This window comes from Gekko japonicus, unplaced genomic scaffold (genome assembly GCF_001447785.1).
Source record: "Gekko japonicus isolate JY-2015 unplaced genomic scaffold, Gekko_japonicus_V1.1 scaffold977, whole genome shotgun sequence".
Classification (NCBI taxonomy): domain Eukaryota; kingdom Metazoa; phylum Chordata; class Lepidosauria; order Squamata; family Gekkonidae; genus Gekko; species Gekko japonicus.
Window position 1 is genome coordinate 163,146 of NW_015159743.1, and position 18,261 is coordinate 181,406.

Genomic DNA, 18,261 nt, shown 5'->3' on the forward strand with positions numbered 1-18,261 from the left:
CCGGCGGGAGTGCGAGGAAGCCCCGCCAAGGCCCTCCCTGGCCCCAGGCAGGCAGGGGTGGGGAGAGGCGGGGAGGAAGCTACTTACCCTCCCTCTTCTCCTGCCTCCTCCTGGCTGAATGAGGGCTGGAAGCGGGGCGGCCGGAAGCAGGGGGCGGGGCTTTGTCATGTGCCCCACCCCCCTGCACCTCACCCGGGGGAACTGCGTTCCCCCACGTTCCCCCCCGAAATGACCTCTGGATGTGTGCCACGTCAATTCAGAGAGTGTTTCAAAGCAAGTAGATCTAGAATAAAAGATGCTCAACATTCACACTTCAGGCATTCACACTAAAGGCATTAATCGCTGGGATTTTCTTTTTTAAATCAACATCTATTTTGCCATTTAAAAAATGGCAGCCTACCCAAATTCCTTGGGAAGCAAGAGGCCCAAAATTAATATATTAAAGACGACGTTGAATTTTTGTCTAAATAAAAATAGAACGATGAGGTGCATTTAGAAGGCTCCAAGTACAGCGAAACAGTATTGAGGGTCTTGTAGAACTTTTGAAAGAATTTGGATCGCTTGGGCTGGAGGGAAGGAGGCTGGGAAGACCACAGAGAACGACAGACCTGTGAATGCTTTTGCTTAGATGGAACATCTGCAGGAAATTGGAATTGGAGGCAAGTTAAAAGGATTATATTAAGATTAGTGGAATTTCACAGAAAGGGGTGTGTATAAATAAATGAATGCACATGGTGGAGAATCAATTACATATTGTTTCCAGATCAGCCCACCTCTTTGAATATAATCCTTTCATGATGAAGATAATAATAATAATAATGCCAGATTCCCAGCTCTTGACGGCGTACCTCTAACCCCGGTGCCAACCGTCAAGGGCCTGGGTGTGTACCTGGATGCCTCCTTGTCTATGGAGGCTCAGGTCACAACCATTCCCAGGCTGGCATTTCTCCAGCTGTGCCAGGTCAGGCAACTGACCCCTTTCCTGTCCCACCCTGACTGAGCCATGGTAATCCATGCAACAGTCACCTCCAGGCTAGACTACTGTAATGCGCTCTATGCAGGGCTGCCCTTAAGACTGACCTGGAAATGACAGCTTGTCTAGAAGGCAGCCCATCAACAGCACCCAGGACCCCATCAACAGCACCTATCCAACCAGTGCTTCACCAGCTGTGCTGGCTCCAAGTTGAGTACTGGATCAGGCTCAAGGTTCTGGTACTGACCTTCAAGGCTCTAAACCAGGGGTGTTGAACTCATTTGTTATGAGGGAATTTATTGACATAAATTGGACTCTGTTGTACTGGGCTGTGTGTGTCATAAAATGTAATGCCAGGTAGAAGAGGTATAAACTTTATAGAGGATACAGACAAGCATAATTAAAGATATTATCGCAGCTGTTCCATTGGAGCCCCACATTAGGAGGGTGTATGTGTGTTAAAACTAATATTTCTCTGCAAAACTAAAGTCCCTTGAGTTTGATGAATTCTATATTTTAATTGTGGTTAGTCCCAAACTCCCCCCCCCATATAAACTACAAATATAAATGGTCTGAGCCTAGGATCCAAGGGAAGAACGTGAAATAGCTGAGCATTGCAAGCTCCCCCCCACCCCCAACTCCTTCCAGGTCTACTCAGAGTGGCAGTGGCTCCTCAGGGTCTCAAGGGTTTTTTTTACAGGGTGGTTTGAGATAATAATTTTGGGCGTCCTCTTCAGCACCTGTTCCACCATTATTCCATTGGAACTCCACATTAGGAGGGTGTGTGAAAACGAATCTTTCGCTGCAAAACTGGAGTCCCTTGAGTTTGCAGAACTCTATATTTTAACCCTGGATGGTCCCAGACCTCCCCCCCCCCTTTAAAATGTGCCTGCCTAAACTGGAAAAGTGGGGGAATAGTGGGATTTTGCAAAGCCAGTTTTAAAATAAAAAAGAAGCACAAGGATCACAGCAGAGGGACCCCCCCCCCCACAGCTCCTACATGTGAGGAGCAGTGTTCCCTCTAAGCTGAGTTAGTGTGAGCTAGCTCACAGTTTTTTAGCCTCTGGCTCACACATTGAAGACTGGACGAGAGTGGATGGGATTCTCTCATTTATCACGTTTTTATCCTGCCTTCCTTCCAAGGCACTCAGAGTGGCACACAAGGGGTATGGGTGGGAAAGCAATATAAAGTTCTTTCTAGGCACCGTCTGAATGGGCGAGGGCAATGATCCCCAACATGGCACCCATGGCCACCATGGTGCTCACTAATGTGTTTCCTGATGCACATTTGCTTCATCCCCCAAAATGTTTTTCCCCTCAACACAAAGAACCTATCCTTCTTCCATCTCACTGGAGCAGGAAGTACTTCAGAGGATCTTTGAAGGCATCACCTTTTGGTCTGCAGGGAGCATCCATTCAGAAATAGCTGCCTCTATCACGGGATAATGCTTGGCCTGGAACTTCCCAATGTTTTGCAACCCCCCACCCCATAGCAGTCATTTTGCTCTTGGTCCCGCGTGGTGTGGTGGTCATTCTGTGAGGAGGCACATTGCCTGTCCTCCAAATCCCAAAGTGCCTTAACGAGGTTGGGGGCTTCTGGCCTCAGGTCTCTTTGCTGGCATTTGGCACCTCTATCATTTTGTGACTCATAGGAAATGACTTCTTTTTAAACGTACGGTTGCCAGCCTCCAAGTAGGGCTGTGGAGGGCTGTGGCACAGTGGTAGAGCATCTGCTTGGCATGCAGAAGATCCCAGGTTCAATCCCCAGCCTCTCTAGTTAAAGGGCATGGCCATTTCCTCCAGGGGAACTGATCTCTATAGCCTGGAGATCAGCCGTGATTCCGGGAGATCTTCAGCCCCCGCCTGGAGGCTGGGAACCCTACTGACTGAAGTCCCTCCCTCCACAAGCCCTCTCTCCCCAGGCTCCACCCTTAATCTCCAGGAATTTCCCAACCCGGAATTGGCACCCCTGTCGTAACGCCATCGTGTGCTCAGACTCTTCCACCTGCATTGCGCAGGCTCTCCTCCCCCCTCCCCTTCCTATCCCCCCCCTCCATTTTCTCTCTGAGGTCACATTATCCTCTTAGGCTTTAAAACCATCTGTAATTATGCCTTGTAGCTGCTGGGCAGGTTTAAAGCTGATCTGACCTCCTCTTTTCATTTTCGTGGTTGCTGAGATCTTTCGACAAGCACATTTCTAATCATCTGCTGTGAAGGGGGTCAGAATCTGCCATGGCCTTTGGGGACTCATCAAGACATGCTAGAGCCCCCTAGTGGAAAGTGGTGCTATTTCAATGTCTCTGAGCCTCTAAAATGGCTGTCCAGAGGACAAGATTGGAGCTATTTTTCCTGGGCTTCGTCGATTTGCTCACATAAGCTTTAGGCAGCCCTGTCTGCTTGCAAGCATCTCCAACACCCGCTTTTGTCAAGGGAAGCTTCTCCTAGGAGACTAGGCAGATAGTTCTCTAATGACATTGAACCTAACACAGACGGCTTTTCCATACACTTGACTTCACCAAGAAGGGTTCTTGTTGAAATGCCACCCTCTGCGCTTTGAAGCAAAGCGGGTATTGATTTAAAAAACAACAACAAAAAACAGGGCCTTCTGGGTGATTGCTCCCTTGCATGGAATTCTCTTCCCATACTTCCTCCTCCTGGTTTTTTTTTTTTTTTGTAATAGGTACTAAATATGTGGCTGTTTCGATTGGCATTTGGTGTCACTGAGCATGCTGCTCTGGATTAGCATGTTGTATTGCCATTAAACCTTGATGAATAAATGAAAGCCTCTTGAACTGGAATATCAGCTGGAAATAGGGTTGCCAACTCTGGCTTGGAAAACTCCTGGAGATTTGTGGTGCGGTGCCTGGGAAAGGCGGAGCTTGAGGAGGGGAAAGGAGTTCGGCAGGAGTGTAATGGCCATAGAGCTGCCCTGTTCTCCAAGGGGAGCGGATCCCTGGAGATCAGTTATAATTCCAGGAGAAATCCAGGCACCACCTCGAAATTAAAAAAAAAAAATCATATTTAGGGGAAAGTGAGGCACAAGGAACTTTACCCCAAAATCTGAACATCCAGCTCAGAAGTTACAGTGTAACCCATTGAACAAACAATGGCAGAGTAATCTGGAAGCATGAAAGGATTAAAGGTAAAGGTTTCCCTTGCTCAAAAGCCAGTCGAATTCTACTCTAGGGGGCGGTGCTCATCTCTGCTTCCAAGCCAAAGAGCCAGCGCTGTCTGAAGACTTCTCCGTGGTCATGTGGCCGGCATGACTAAACACCAAGGCACATGGAACACTGTTACCTTCCCATCGAAGTGGTACCTATTTATCTACTTGCAATTTCTTGCTTTCGAACTGCTGGGTTGGCAGGAGCTGGGACCAGAGACGGGAGCTCACTCCATCACGTGGCACTCGGGTCTCAAACTGCTGAGCTGCTGACCTTCCAGTCTACAACTCAACATGGATTACATTAGCATCATGTTGTACGGGATGCACTGGTGCACTGCAAGAGTGGCTGGAATGTTTCCTGGAATATGTTGGATGCATCAACCTCTCTAAGCCCGTTGGGTGCTGCACAGATCCCACACTCTACTAATGTGACTTTATTCCGGGGGAGGGAGTGACAATTAAATCCCAAAGGCTTCATTTGATAGATGGGAGGGAATTCTAGGACGATATCAAGATTCCCCCCTACAGAAAAGGACTGTCCCATTTCTGACTGAGCAAAAGGAAGGCTGGGATGATGGAAAAGAATATGAACTGGCTATATGGCCATTGAAAGGGAGATGGCTGAGGCCTCTACGGGAAACTGATTGAGAAAATATCCATGTATCCTTTTGAGTATGAAATTGAAGTCTGCCTCAATACTGGGGGAACACAGGGGGGAATCAGGTATGTGCATCAGGTATGAAAAGTGTGGTATATAAAGTCCATGGAAAATAAGATCCACAAATTCCTTTGCTTAAGGGATTTTGGAAGAAGGATGCTGACTTCCCAAATTCCCAAATGAACGATATACTTGGGATGGGGGGGGGGAGTCTATCAGCAGGAGATCAGGTTGAGCTTGGACATTGGGAAAGAGAGACCAGATCACACCAGTGGCTCTCAGCACAGCTGCACCACACCAAGCCACCCAGCTTTTTAGCCTTCCCCTCCTTCTGCTCTGCTTCCCAACCACCCACCCCTGTTTTCCCCCATATCCTCCCCAAGTCTGCTCCAATTATCCACCCAGCATCCTGTTCTCTCTGCAGGTGTCCTACAATAGTCTCCTCTCTGGTTTCCCTGCATTTTCCACCCTGATTGGTCCTTTCCCCCTTGGCCAAATATCTGCAGCCGCTTGTCCTGGGTTAGGTAGAGGCAGCTCTGGCCTGCTGACTTCATGGTGTGGCTCTGTGTGTGTCCGGGGTGTGTGAAGAGAGTTTTGTGGGTAGCATCTTAGTGAAGGAGTATTTGTAGCTTCTCCTGGCTCTTGTACCAAAAGCAGGAGCACATGGACCAGAAGAGGAGGACCTCGGCACAGATTGCCACACCACTGAGTTTGCAGGCCACAGTGGCCATCCAGTTGTGATTCCTCTCCATTCTTTCCAAGCCACCCTCATGAATGAGGAGGAAGCGGCACCCACCCACCAGCTACCAAGCCCGGAGGGGAGGCTCCTTCCTCGGTGTACCGATGATACCGATTATCTGTCAAGTGGTACTGACCAGGTTGCTTGTGCTTTGTGTCTTTCTTCCATAGGGTACGGCCATGCAGCCCCCAGTACCGATGGTGGGAAAGTCTTCTGTATGTTCTATGCCCTGCTGGGAATCCCCCTTACCCTGGTAATGTTCCAGAGCTTGGGTGAGAGGATCAACACTTTTGTGAGATACCTCCTCCACCGTATCAAGAAGTGCCTTGGCATGAGGCGGCCAGAAGTGTCCATGGCCAACATGGTCACCATTGGGTTCTTCTCCTGCATCAGCACCCTTTGCATTGGAGCGGCGGCATTCTCCTACTACGAGCGATGGACCTTCTTCCAGGCCTACTATTATTGCTTTATCACCCTCACCACCATCGGCTTTGGGGACTACGTGGCCCTTCAGAAGGAGCATGCCCTCCAGACCAAGCCCCAGTATGTGGCCTTCAGCTTTATTTACATCTTAACTGGGCTGACCGTCATTGGGGCCTTCCTCAACCTGGTGGTGCTCCGCTTCATGACTATGAATGCCGAGGACGAGAAGCGGGACGCTGAGCACCGGGCCTTGCTCAACCGCAACGGGCAAGCTAGCAGCGTCCACACCACGGACACCACGGCTTCCTCGACCACTGCCGCACACGGGGGTGGCATGGGAGGGGGGAGCGGCAGTGGCCGAGGGGGGTTCCGGAATGTCTACGCCGAGGTCCTCCACTTCCAGTCCATGTGCTCCTGCCTCTGGTACAAGAGCCGGGAGAAGCTCCAGTACTCCATCCCAATGATCATCCCCAGAGACCTCTCCACCTCAGACACCTGCATGGAACAGAGCCATTCCTCGCCTGGCCACTACCCCGAGACGCCGTCCAACAGATGCTTCTGCAACACCCAGCGTTCGGCCATAAGCTCTGTTTCCACAGGACTTCATAGCCTGTCGGCTTTCCAAGGACTTATGAAGCGCCGTAGCTCTGTGTGAAGTCGAGGAACTATTTAAAGACAATCCTTAACTACAGAGCAAGGAAGGGAACTAGTGGAGACCGATTTTTTAAAAAGACAGGCAGAGGGGAAAGGTGACAACCAAACCTAGACTTTATATCGATGCTATCAACACGGGGGAAGAAAAAGCATGCGTCTTGGGTGTGTACCATGAAAGGAAGTGCATAGACGGATGGACAAAGCAATGGGTTGGCCATCCTGGGTGACACGGTGGAGAACTGAGCTGCCCAGGTCTCAACAGAGGGAGCTATGGGTGGGTTCAGTAGTGTCCCCGTGTGGATCAGGATGGGTGGGAGAAACGGCGGTTACCCCTCCGTGGGGGCACACCATGTGCGCCTGTTCTCCCCTGGAAGGGAGCTTTTTTCACACTGTTGAGGTTGGTTCAAGTTCTAAACTTTCTTTCTGCAGCAACTCCACAAAAATGTGAAACTTGAAAATAAATTTTTGCACCCTCATGGGAGCACTGGATTGGGGGGGGGGGAGTGGCTCTCATGAGCTGAGTGTTTGCATCTAGACGTATACCTCTGAGGACTGACAGAAGGATGTAGCAGTTCTTCCCACCCCAGTCCAGTAAAAATGCATGTGTGTGTCTTGGGGGGGGGAGGGGGTTATTAACACAGCACTTTCCTGTTCCATTCTCTTGGTCCCCATCTGTTTAAGCAGCAAAGTACCCTCTCTCTTGACCCTCACTGGTGTGTAACTGGGTTTCCCCCGTGTGCATCTTTCAGAGGGTGAGGAATCTGTTCCTGGGAACAGAAAGTGCGCAAATAGCATCAGGTAGGAACGGCCCACGTGTCTATAAATGCTGGTGATTTACTGTAAGGAGCTGAGATGCCGCTTAGCAAAAGTTGCATTGTGATGACTGTGTTCTCTTCACATACGACACTGCTGTTCTGTATCTTTCACTCAGGAATAGGATCTGGGGTACCAAAGTGTACAAAGCAGCCCTGATGGTGTATGTGCTTTTCTGAGGGTATCTGTATTGCTACACGTGTATGGGCCCATCCTTGCCCCTTTTGTGCAGGCAGGTCCATTGCCAAAAGTTTCATGCTGGAGGACATCACCCCTCGAACACTCCCCAAGCCTAGTGAATGGGTCTCAAGGTTATCCCCCTCCCTCCCTCTCTTGGTCCCTCTCTCCTCCTCTGTGCCATCTGCAGAGGTTCAAAACGGGGGTGCCCTCCCTTCTCCAACCTGTCTTTTCCCAATATACCCAGCCTGAGCTGGCCGTGTTTGAATGTTAAGGGTTCATCACAATGTCCTGATTTGGCATCTGCACATGGTTGTGCCAGAGGAGACTGATGTGACGTAAAGGCAGAAATATTTCAATTGGACTGGGGATTTTCTGACCTAGGATGAGCCCTAATACCCGTGCAAAGCAGGTGAGGATTAGCCAGGGATGCATTCTGCTTGCCTGAGGGAAACCTGCTTTTCACTTTTTTAGACCTAGATCTCCACTAGTTGACACAGGCCAGTTACTCATGTTAGAAAGCCACCTCTATGAAACACCTCCCTGTTGTTAACCTTCACTAATTCATGACCTCTGGATTAATTCTCACAATCACTGCACGTATTCTTGCTGGGGGATGGATTCTTCTGTCTGTTTCTCTCCAAGAGTTGATGCACATCACTAGAAGAACCTAAGGACACAGCTTTTGCAGAATGGTCCCATTTCAGACAGCATCTTTGCCTGTTTTAAAAAAAACACCCTGTATATAGAAAGCTAGCATGTCAGTGTTCTGGCAGGCCTTAAGAGCTACTGGGTTTCTCCAGAGGAAGGCTCTCTGTGCTCCCCTGTTTATTTTTGTTGTGGTGCACTTCCACTGCAAAGACACTTAGGGCCCAGTTGTTAAAAGCCAACAGAAACTGGAAGGCGGGGACGAGAATAGAGGGTTAACATCTCAGGGGATGGGCTGTGGCTCAGTGGCAGAGCATCTGCTTGGTGTCAAGAAGATCCTAGGGGTTCAATTCCCACCATTTTGGGATTAAAGATGGATCAAGTAGATCTCTGAGGCACTGGAGAGCTGCTGCAAGTCAGAGCAGACAATGCTGACCTTGATAGATTTATGGTCTGATTCGGTACAAGGCAGTTTCATGTACTCATGTGAAAATGCTCATCCGTCATCTCTACTGACAGCTCCAACTTCCCAATATCCTACCAGGTCTACCCCCCCCCCCCACACACAAAATGATGCAATAATGGCTGGAGTTTCTTTGTTGTCGAGATTGGGGGGAGGAACATCAAAACAATGAACTTGTACTTCTCAACAATAAAATCATGATAGATTGTCATTGTAAGCCACTTTGGGAGTGAATCTGACTACACAGCAGGGTATAAAATACATAAAATCTTACAGCATGATGGACTGTGGGCCCACAGGACTCAGTATTGTCTACTCTGATTGGCAGCAGCTCTTTTGCAAACAAGGGCCTTCCCAACACCGGTCACTGGAGATCCTTCTAACTGGAGATACAAGGGCTTGAACTTGAGATTTTTGGCAGGCAGACAAGGGTTCTACCCCGGAGCGATCATTGTTCCTCTAAGCCAGTGATCCCTAACATGGCACCTGCTGAAGAGGTTCCTGGTGTTCCCTTGCTTCTCTCCCAAAATACCTCTTCTCCAAAGCAAAGGGCCAGTCCTGTCTTTCTTCCATTTCATTGGGGTGGGTGGTACTGAAGATCGCAGGCATCATTGGATTCGTGTCTGCAGGGAGTGCCCATGAAGAAATAGTTGCCCCCATCATAGAATGATCTTTGGTTTGAAAACTCCGATAATTTTGTAATTCACTCTCACGGCAGCCACTTTGTAATGGCACCCATTCTCAGAGATTTCTCAAAGATTCCTTAAGTGCCCACAAGTTTAATGAGGACCCCTTCTTTAGCTTTGTTATATTGTGGGTGAGTGTGGATCATTTAAATGCATGATTCCTCCCCTACATAAGTACAGAAGTTGGCACCCAATCTTTTCATCATCATTAAGGTCTTTCTTACCCAAGAAAGATTCTTCCCCCTTGCTGGAGATGCCAGTAAGTGAAGTCTTCAAAAGGGCAAGCTGTCTATCATATCACTTGGATGCTCCCCCTATTCGGAACAGGTCCCACTTCACAATGAAGAGGCCACATCATGGTTTTGAGACACCTTCAAATGTCATCTCCATCAGCCTTTAAGGACCACCATGACTCACGATCCAGAGACAGACTGAAACAATCCAGTGATTCGTCACAGAAGGAGTATCCACTCAAATGGCTGTGTGAATTGGTCTTTCTTTGGTCTTTGGCCTACATCGAGGAAGGTATGACAGTGCCCCCCAAGCGAAAGACATTTCCTTCCATTCTGATATTCATGGGTTGTGATTTTAAGGAGGGCCCCCTGCCAACCTTGCAGAGCGGTCCAATCAGTTGCCGTTAACAATGTCAGAAGGAGAGGTCGATCTGACTCACAAGGCAGAGGAAGGTATACCTCGCCTGAGCACAGGATGTTATGGTCCCGAAAAGCAACATGAAAATGTCAGTCAGCATGTGGGCTGAGCCAGGAAAGGAGCAGAGAAAACAACTGACTAAAAATCTCCCGCAGAACCCTTAACCTGGTTGAGCAATTTCCTTTCATGTCGGCTCCCTATTCCTTGGCTTCCCTAAGCAAGTTCCACTGACTTCTCCCCCTCTCTGCCGCCCCTTGATCAACGGTTATGACTGCTTGCTTCCGAGCTAAGAGCATTAGCTTGCTCCAAAACATGCTTTTATTTCCCTTCCATCCTGTTAACATCAGTGCAGGGAGCCAAGCAGAAGGTAGGGAAGCAGAAAGAAAGCAGAAGGAGGGAGGGAGGGAGGGAGGGAGGTGCTTGGTCTGTTACCTGCAGCTTCCCTTTTCCCCTTCCCAGAGGGCTTCCCTTCCCTGGAGCTGTGGCTTCCGTCCAGCAACGTGTTTCAGAGAGAGAGAGAGAGAGAGAGAGAGAGAGAGAGAGCACTCAGGATAGCTATGCTTCCTGGCTAAAACTGGCTCATGCATCAGCAAGCAAATCAGGCTAAGTCCATCTTAGGCTAAAGCCTTTGCATTTTTTTTTTTGCCCACATGACCCTGGCTGCCGTGGTGGAGGCAACCCGCCCGGTGTCACGTACACAAAGGGAAAAACGCATGGCTGACTTGAGTGGCAGATGGAGACTCTAGGATGCCTCATTGGACCACAGGGCTGGGTCTGGGACGGCAAAGCAGTAAGAAGGTGGAGGGGGAACCCCCCCCCAAAAAAAGCCCTTTGGAAAGGATGACAAAAAAGATACAAGATGTGCTCGGTGTGACTCACAGCCCGGCATGATTAAAAATTGCAGCCACCCAACCTCTGATCCATCCATGTCGACACAGCGTAAATGTCTCTTATGGTGCAATCCTAAACAGAACTGCACCCTTCTGAACCTACTGACTTCAGTGGATTTAGAAGGGTGTAACTGTTTAGGATTGCGTTGTTACCCACCTAAATACATTAAATGACCATATTGCTGTCTGCCCGGTGCTGTGCACTCTTTGTTGATGAACAGTCCCAGTTGGTAAACGGTCATGGATTGCAAGAAAAAACATTCCTGATGACTTGTGTTACCTGTAAGGAAGGGCAGAGAATAATCTCTGTAGTGCAGTTTAACCAGGGCTTAATTTCAACAGATGAGAGTTGGTTGACAGGGTTCAAGCTTTCTTGGATACCTTCACATCAGATCCCAGATGTGTGAGGACTGTTTTTGCCTGCTCAGAGGCAAAGAGCTCTACATGTGCTCAAAAGCATGGTTTTCTTTATATATTCCTTCATTTATTCCAGGGCTGATCCTGGACACCAAAGCTAAGCTAAATGCTGACTCAGATAAAAGCCTATAGCTCATACGTGCAAGGAACTGAAATTGTTAAAGATTTTCTATCCCTTGGCTCCATTATCAACTGAAAGGGAGACTGCAACCAAGAAGTCAGAAGGAGATTGAGACTGGCAAGGGCAGCCACAAAGGAGCTAGCAAAGATGTGTGGCTGGAAACCAAGATCAAGATAATTCATACCATGGTATTCCCCATTACTATGTATGTGTGTGAAAGTTGGACAATGACGAAAACTGACAGGAAGAAAGTTGATTCCTTTGAAATGTGGTGTTGGATGACAGTTTTACAGATACCGTGGACCAATGCTCCCTCTAAGCTGTGGAGTCTTGTGAGCAAAAATTCTACTTTGTGAGATCCTGGCTTTAAAGTTGTGAGTGAGCAATTTGGCTACTGCATAAATTAGTTTGCTCTGGAGCCATCCTTCCTGAGCTAAGAATAAAAGGTGTGATTGTTCTTGTTCAGTTGCACAGTCGAGTCTGACTCTTCGCAACCCCATGGACCACATCACGCCAGGCCCTCCTGTCCTCCACCATCCTGTGGAGTTGGCTCAACTTCATGTTCGTCGCATCGATAACACTGTCTAACCATCTCATCCTTTGCCGTCCCCGTCTTCTTTGACCTTCAATCTTTCCCAGCATCAGGGTCTTCTCCAGTGAGTGCTCCCTTTTCATTTGGTGGCCAAAGTATTTGAGCTTCAGCTTCAGTATCTGGCCTTCCAGGGAACAGTCAGGGTTGATTTCTTTTAGGATTGACTGATTTGATCTCCTTGCAGTCCAAGGGACTCTCAAGAGTCTTCTCCAGCACCATAATTCAAAAGAATCTATTCTTCAGCGCTCAGCCTTCCTTATGGTCCAGCTCTCGCAACCATGCATTACTACTGGGAATACCATTGCTTTGACCATACGGACTTTTGTTGGCAGGGTGATGTCTCTACTTTTTATTATGCTGTCTCTACTTTTTATTGCGCAGGGTGATGTCTCTACTTTTTATTATGTATGAGCCAGAGGCCAAAAAACTGAGCTAGCTCACACTAACTCAGCTTAGAGGGAACATTGCCGTGGACTGCCAAAAAGAGGTGGGTTCTAGATCAAGTCAAGCCTGAACTCTCCCTACAAGCTAAAATGACTAAACTGAAGCTATTATACTTTGGTCCCATTATGAGACAACAAGAGTCACTGGGAAAGACAATAATGCTAGGGAAGGTGGAAGGCATCAGGAAGAGAGGAAGACCCAACTTGAGATGGATGGACTCAATCAAGGAAGCCACAAAGGCCCTCAGTTTGTAAGACTTGAGCAAGGCTGATAATGACAGGACATTTTGGAAGTCATTAATTCATAGGGTCTCCATGTAAGAAGTGACTTGACAATGCTTCATACACACACACACACACACACACACACACAATGTACTTGGGGTTGGTTAGCAAGCCTTTCTAACTGCTGCAGAATCAAAAACAAGCCAGCAGCAAGAGGGGTTGCTATTTAACCATCCCAAGACTGATTTGGTGGTCTATTTTGCATACTGGATTTTTGCAGGCATTCACGATTTCTCTTCTGGCATTTGTACACTTAAAACCGTGAAAGGACTCTTACGGAGGAGAATCAGGAGGTAGCATAGGTTTAAAACACTGCATTTATATAGTCTATGCATAGAATTACAACTAATCTAAGGCGTTTACAGAATTTCCTTTAGTTCTGGAGTGGATTAGCACGTACTTAACCCAGTAGTGCCTGAAATACTGAATCTGGATCATAGCATGGAGTTGTCACAAACACCACAGAGTAAAACATGGCATGTAAGAGTTCGGGAATCACAGTACCTTGGATCCTATGAATGAGTTCCATGAGAGCCAGTGTCTGTCACGGAGCAGTCTTCCTCTTCTAAAACTTCAGTTTGTGGAAGAGAAATGGTTTTCAGTGGCCCTTGTGCAAATTGAAGTTTTAGCGGAAGAGGGGAAGTATGCTCTGTGGCAGAGACTAGCTCACATGGAGCGCACTCATAAGATCCTAGCCATTTCTCATAAAGATACATGTGTCAGAGAGATGGGAACAGCTGAGGCACCTCGTCCAAGTAGCATTTCTGGGTTTCTTCCTATGCACTGTGGTGAACAATCAGATGTGGTGGTTCTAAAAACATGAGGAAAAGGAGCCATTTGTAGCATACAGCTATGAAGTAAGGTGCAAAGCAGTCTGTGATAATACTTGTCTTGCAACATGGACCAAAATACATGAGTCAGGTTTGGGTTCCCGAGGCCTGACTTGCTGATCCAAAATTGGGCAGATAACTCACCTCAGAGTCATTTCAGCCCAGGAAAATGGTCTGGGGGAGAAGGCAGGAGCCCCTACGCCCTAGGAAAGGTCCTATGAAAGGTCAACGCTGCTCCCCTAACCAGAGAAGACTTCCTTGCCGTCATCTATAATAGGCTGTCTTGCCTTCATACAGTCTTTGTCAAATGACAACTTCTTTGAAATTGTAGACCTGAGCTGAATCGGGTTCCCACTAATTTTCAGAATGATGTCCCCCACAGCAGCTGTGTGGCTGTAGGGATAGGGAAAGCAAGTTGGGTCTGGGCACCCTGGATCTAGCTCTCAAAAAAACCATACAGGGCCGGCTCTCTCACTAGACCAGCTAGTCTCTGGCCTAGGGCGGAGCTCCAAACAGGGTGCCAACTGCCCTGCCACCACCCCCGCGCCCTTTGGTCCCCATCACTGATTTGCCGCAGCACTACGAGCACCCCCCGCACGCACCCAGCCCCGAGTGGGTGGCGGCGGGGTGGTGGTGGTGCGTGCAGGCTGGCCAGCACGGCAGAAGCGGCAGGCAGGGAGGACGTGCTTGCCAAGGGCTGTCTGTCCCCAGCCCCCTCCCAGGCGGTTACAATGATGATGACTTCAAGCTAGGTGGGGAGGGGGGGAAGGAGGAGGAGGGCCTGAGTGAGGTGAGGAAAACATGGTGCTGCAGGCACACTGGGGGGAGTGGCGGGGCCGCAGTGGGCAGCGGCGCTGCTGAGGAGACCCTGAGCAGAGCAGAGAAAGGGCGCGGAGGGGCTGGGGGGTGCTGCCCCCCCCCCCGGCCGGTCCCCGCCCGCAGAAGTGCTGCCGGGAGGCACCTCAGAAGGACTCGCCTCCGCAAAGCCGGCTCCGGGGCAGCCGCCGCCGCATGAAGGGGACGGGAAGGGAGGCTGGCAGCTGTGAGGCAGCATGATGAAGTTCACCGAGCACCTCTCCGCGCACATCACCTCCAAGTGGCAGAAGCAGTACATCCAGTACAAGGGGAGGGAGGGGGAGGGGCGGCGGGGTAGGAGGATCGTGTGTGTTGCACTTTGTAAAAGCCCTGTTGGCCAGTCCCCATTTTGACACCCACCCCACCCCCGCAGATGGGTCGCCCTGTCCGTCTGTCTGGAGCAGCGGGAAAGAGCAAAGGGGGGTCCAGGAGCACCTTCAGGACTCATGAAATATGTGGTGGCGGGGGGGCGGGGACCCACCGGGCTCCTTCTCTCCAGGCCCCGCCTGGAGGTTGGCAATTCCTTAATTGGTGGGCGCTGGGGGGCACCAGAAGGTAGCCCCGCCTAGGGCGCACAAAAGCCTGGAGCCGGCCCTGAAAACATATAGTGCCATTTGCCCTGGAGACTAACCCTTTAGCAAGCAGAAGGAACTATCTCAAAGGTGCAATGGAAACGGACAAAAAAGCATCCAATGTATTTAATTGACAATTCACTGGGTCTCCATATTCATTGCCTGTACATTTGCACAAACACATGCTTGCAAAACATTTTTAGAACTTTTTTGCTTTGTTTCCTTACTATATTCACAGGAAGTCTAAACATTCACTTGAAATCAGTTAGTGCTGAGTAAAAAGCTGGGTGCTTTCCTCAAAATTTTGTCAGTGGGCAAAAGTGTCTCCCTTTTGCCATTTTTAAGGGGCTGCAATAAAAAAAGGGGTCAAACTGTTCAGAATAAGGGTAATAAATGACCTGATTGGGATCACCCACATGACTAGTTCAGGGCCTCACTCTCAATTTGCCCTCACTCTCAGTTAGCTTTGTTTGCCATCACTTATGTCATCACATAGCCAAATCAGATTGGCTATTTAGTTGATGCAATCCTTTTTGATATATGATTCCTGATGAGCAAGAAGCAGATTAAAGGTAAAGTTAAAGGTTTCCCTTGCTTGAAAGCCAGTCAAATATGACTCTAGGGGGCGGTGCTAATCTCCGTTTCCAAGCGAAAGAACCACTGCTGTCCGAAGATGTTTCCATGGTCATGTGGCTGGCATGACTAAATGCTGAGATGCACGGAACGCTGTTACCTTCCCACCAAAGCAGTACCTATTTATCTACTTCCAATTTATTCCTTTCGATCTGCTAGGCTGGCAAGAGCTGGGGCCAGAGACAGGAGCTCACTCCGTCATGCGGCACTAGGGTCTCGAACTGCCAAACTACAGACCTTCTGGTCTGCAGCTCAGCGTCTTAATCTCTGAGCCACCACGGCCCCTTTCCTAACCAATTACCAGGCCAAAAAACAAAAAGTGTGAAAACAAGCAATTATAAAAATTATATTATCACCTGTTTTGATATTTCCCTATTCTTGTGATTTGTACATCAAGTGATGAAATGTTATACTGGATTTCTTTTCAGTGACATTTTTAGAATTTCCCAAAGAACTCAAAAAACTTTGGGGTATTTGTGGTTCATTTTACACATGAACTTTGTGATTGTCCCTTATGTTTCTTTCACCACGCTGCCTAATGCTACCTAAGCTCTCTTAGAATCATCTGTGTTCAATGCGGCTTGCTCAAAAGGACATTCACATAGGATTTCTCACTTTATCTTCAGAGGCTATTGATGAGTAACTCTCAAAAAGGTCAGATTCACCACATCTTAATTCAGCAAATGGGCATTTCTGAGGCATGGTACTCTTAAAATTATATTCTTATTTAAAAAATACACAAAGAAAGCACACTCCCATTTGGCAGAAACAGCAGTGTCACACAAATGCATGCTGAAAAATTGTGCACTGTGGCAAACGACCTTTCTTGTTTAAAGTACTTCCATATATCAGGTTCCACATGGGCTCACCTGGCTGCTGCTAGCAGAAGACTTCCATATTTCAACAAGAATTTATTAGAATTCCTGTCCTCCTTCAAAGCATACACATCATACTTCTTGCCAGAGCCTTCCCTTGATAGTTCCTTTCAAAGCTGAGTTGAAACTGATTTCGTCTGCCAAGTGTGGTGTTTTGATAACTCTGTTTACTTTAATCCAGGCCAGTGTTTTAGACTGCTGTAGGTCCCTCCAGGACTTGACGTCGGCATCGGCAGGAACAGGGAGAAAGGAAGTTGTCACTGCAGCTCCAGGCAGAGAAGGAACTGCACTTAATAAACTGTGCTCCTATTTGAAACTATGCTGCCTCCTTATTTTGATGCCTAGTATTAAGGACATAGTAACCAAGACACAGGGAATGTCCCAAAATCAGTATTTGATTAATGTATTTCCCACCTCATACTGGATCTCAAGTTGGCAGAACTTCTACAGCTTTGTCAGGCAGCGATTAAAAGACCTCTGGCCAGATGGAGGAACTACAGCAAGGAAGTGTGATCCCTAGGCCAGAACTGGTCATGTGGCATTGCCTTGTCCTGTGAAAGGTCAGGACTGCTCCCTGGACCAGAAGGGGCTTTCCTGCGGTCACTTATGCTTGTCTGGGTTGCCTTCATACAGTATTTATCAAATGACAACCTCGAAATTGCAGCAGTCACTATGGCCACACAACCAAATCCAAAATGGGGTTTTCAAAGGCCAATTCGCACAACCAAATAAGGGTATGGACCTCTGCTTCAACGGGGAGGAAAGTGGGGAGCTGCCTACCATCTGCCCCAGCCAGGAGATGCCTACTTGAGAGCCCTGCAACCCAAGGATTCTTTGTCTGTAGGACTGAAGTTGTCTCCTAGGCTTTTCCCTCCTGCCCCTTGCCCTACGCTCTGGAGTAAGGAATCTGACCATTGTTCATGGAGTGTTATGTGCAACCTAGTGAATCGCCCGGGTGATGGAACTAGACTAAGAGCATGGCCAGTTCTCAATAGCAAGACCTGTCATAGATATGCAGATATTCTTTCCCCCCCCCTCCTTCCCTGGCTCTTCTACTAGCTCTCCTTGACCAACATCTTGTGCCTTTGTTTTTGGACAGGTTTTTTTTTTTAAATTATGCAAACATTTCCTGCTACATTGGGAAGGAGAGAGGACAACAGGGAATTTGGTTGGTTTATACTATCTCCCCCCCCCAACAGCACCTTCTTTTTCTCTGATGCATCTCAACTTTATTTACCCCCCCCCCCCATTAGCTCCTGAAGATTCGCCCAATTAATGCCACATGATCCTGGCACCAATCTGAGATCTTGCAGGGCTCATTCGAGTTTGCGGTAAGTTGTTTCCTGGCATAAACCACAAGGTACCTGATTCCTTCTCCATCCTCTTTTGCAGATGCAGAGCTCTGTAATTTCTCCTCTTTGAGGATTACAATGGTGTGCCCAATTTGTGAGCTTCCTAGAAGAATCTTGTTGGAACTATGGTAACAGAGGATGCGGGGGAGGTCTTTATGATCCAGTAGGGCTCTTTTTGTGTCCTTATTAAAGCCACCTACAGCCACCTTGCACATGTGGCCTGTGAACACTGTGGGGAATCTATGAAATGCCTGTGCTTATCTTTAACACATGAACCTCCTTTGTAGGGCAGAAATCTGAATCTCCCTGACATTTAGTCAAAACCAGTGGGAGAAACAAGTCCCCCAA

The 18,261-nt window shown here is 48.3% G+C and overlaps 1 protein-coding gene across 1 annotated transcript in view; it reads left to right on the plus strand.

The window, feature by feature from the left end:
• Positions 1-7,819, plus strand: part of KCNK3 (potassium channel, two pore domain subfamily K, member 3) — a 114,033-nt gene extending 106,214 nt beyond the window's left edge. The window contains exon 2 of the mRNA XM_015405402.1: positions 5,704-7,819. Within this exon, the coding sequence (XP_015260888.1) occupies positions 5,704-6,611 (908 nt within the window). The 3' untranslated portion in view covers positions 6,612-7,819. The remainder of the gene's footprint in view (positions 1-5,703) is intronic.
• The last annotated feature ends 10,442 nt before the right edge of the window (positions 7,820-18,261 follow it).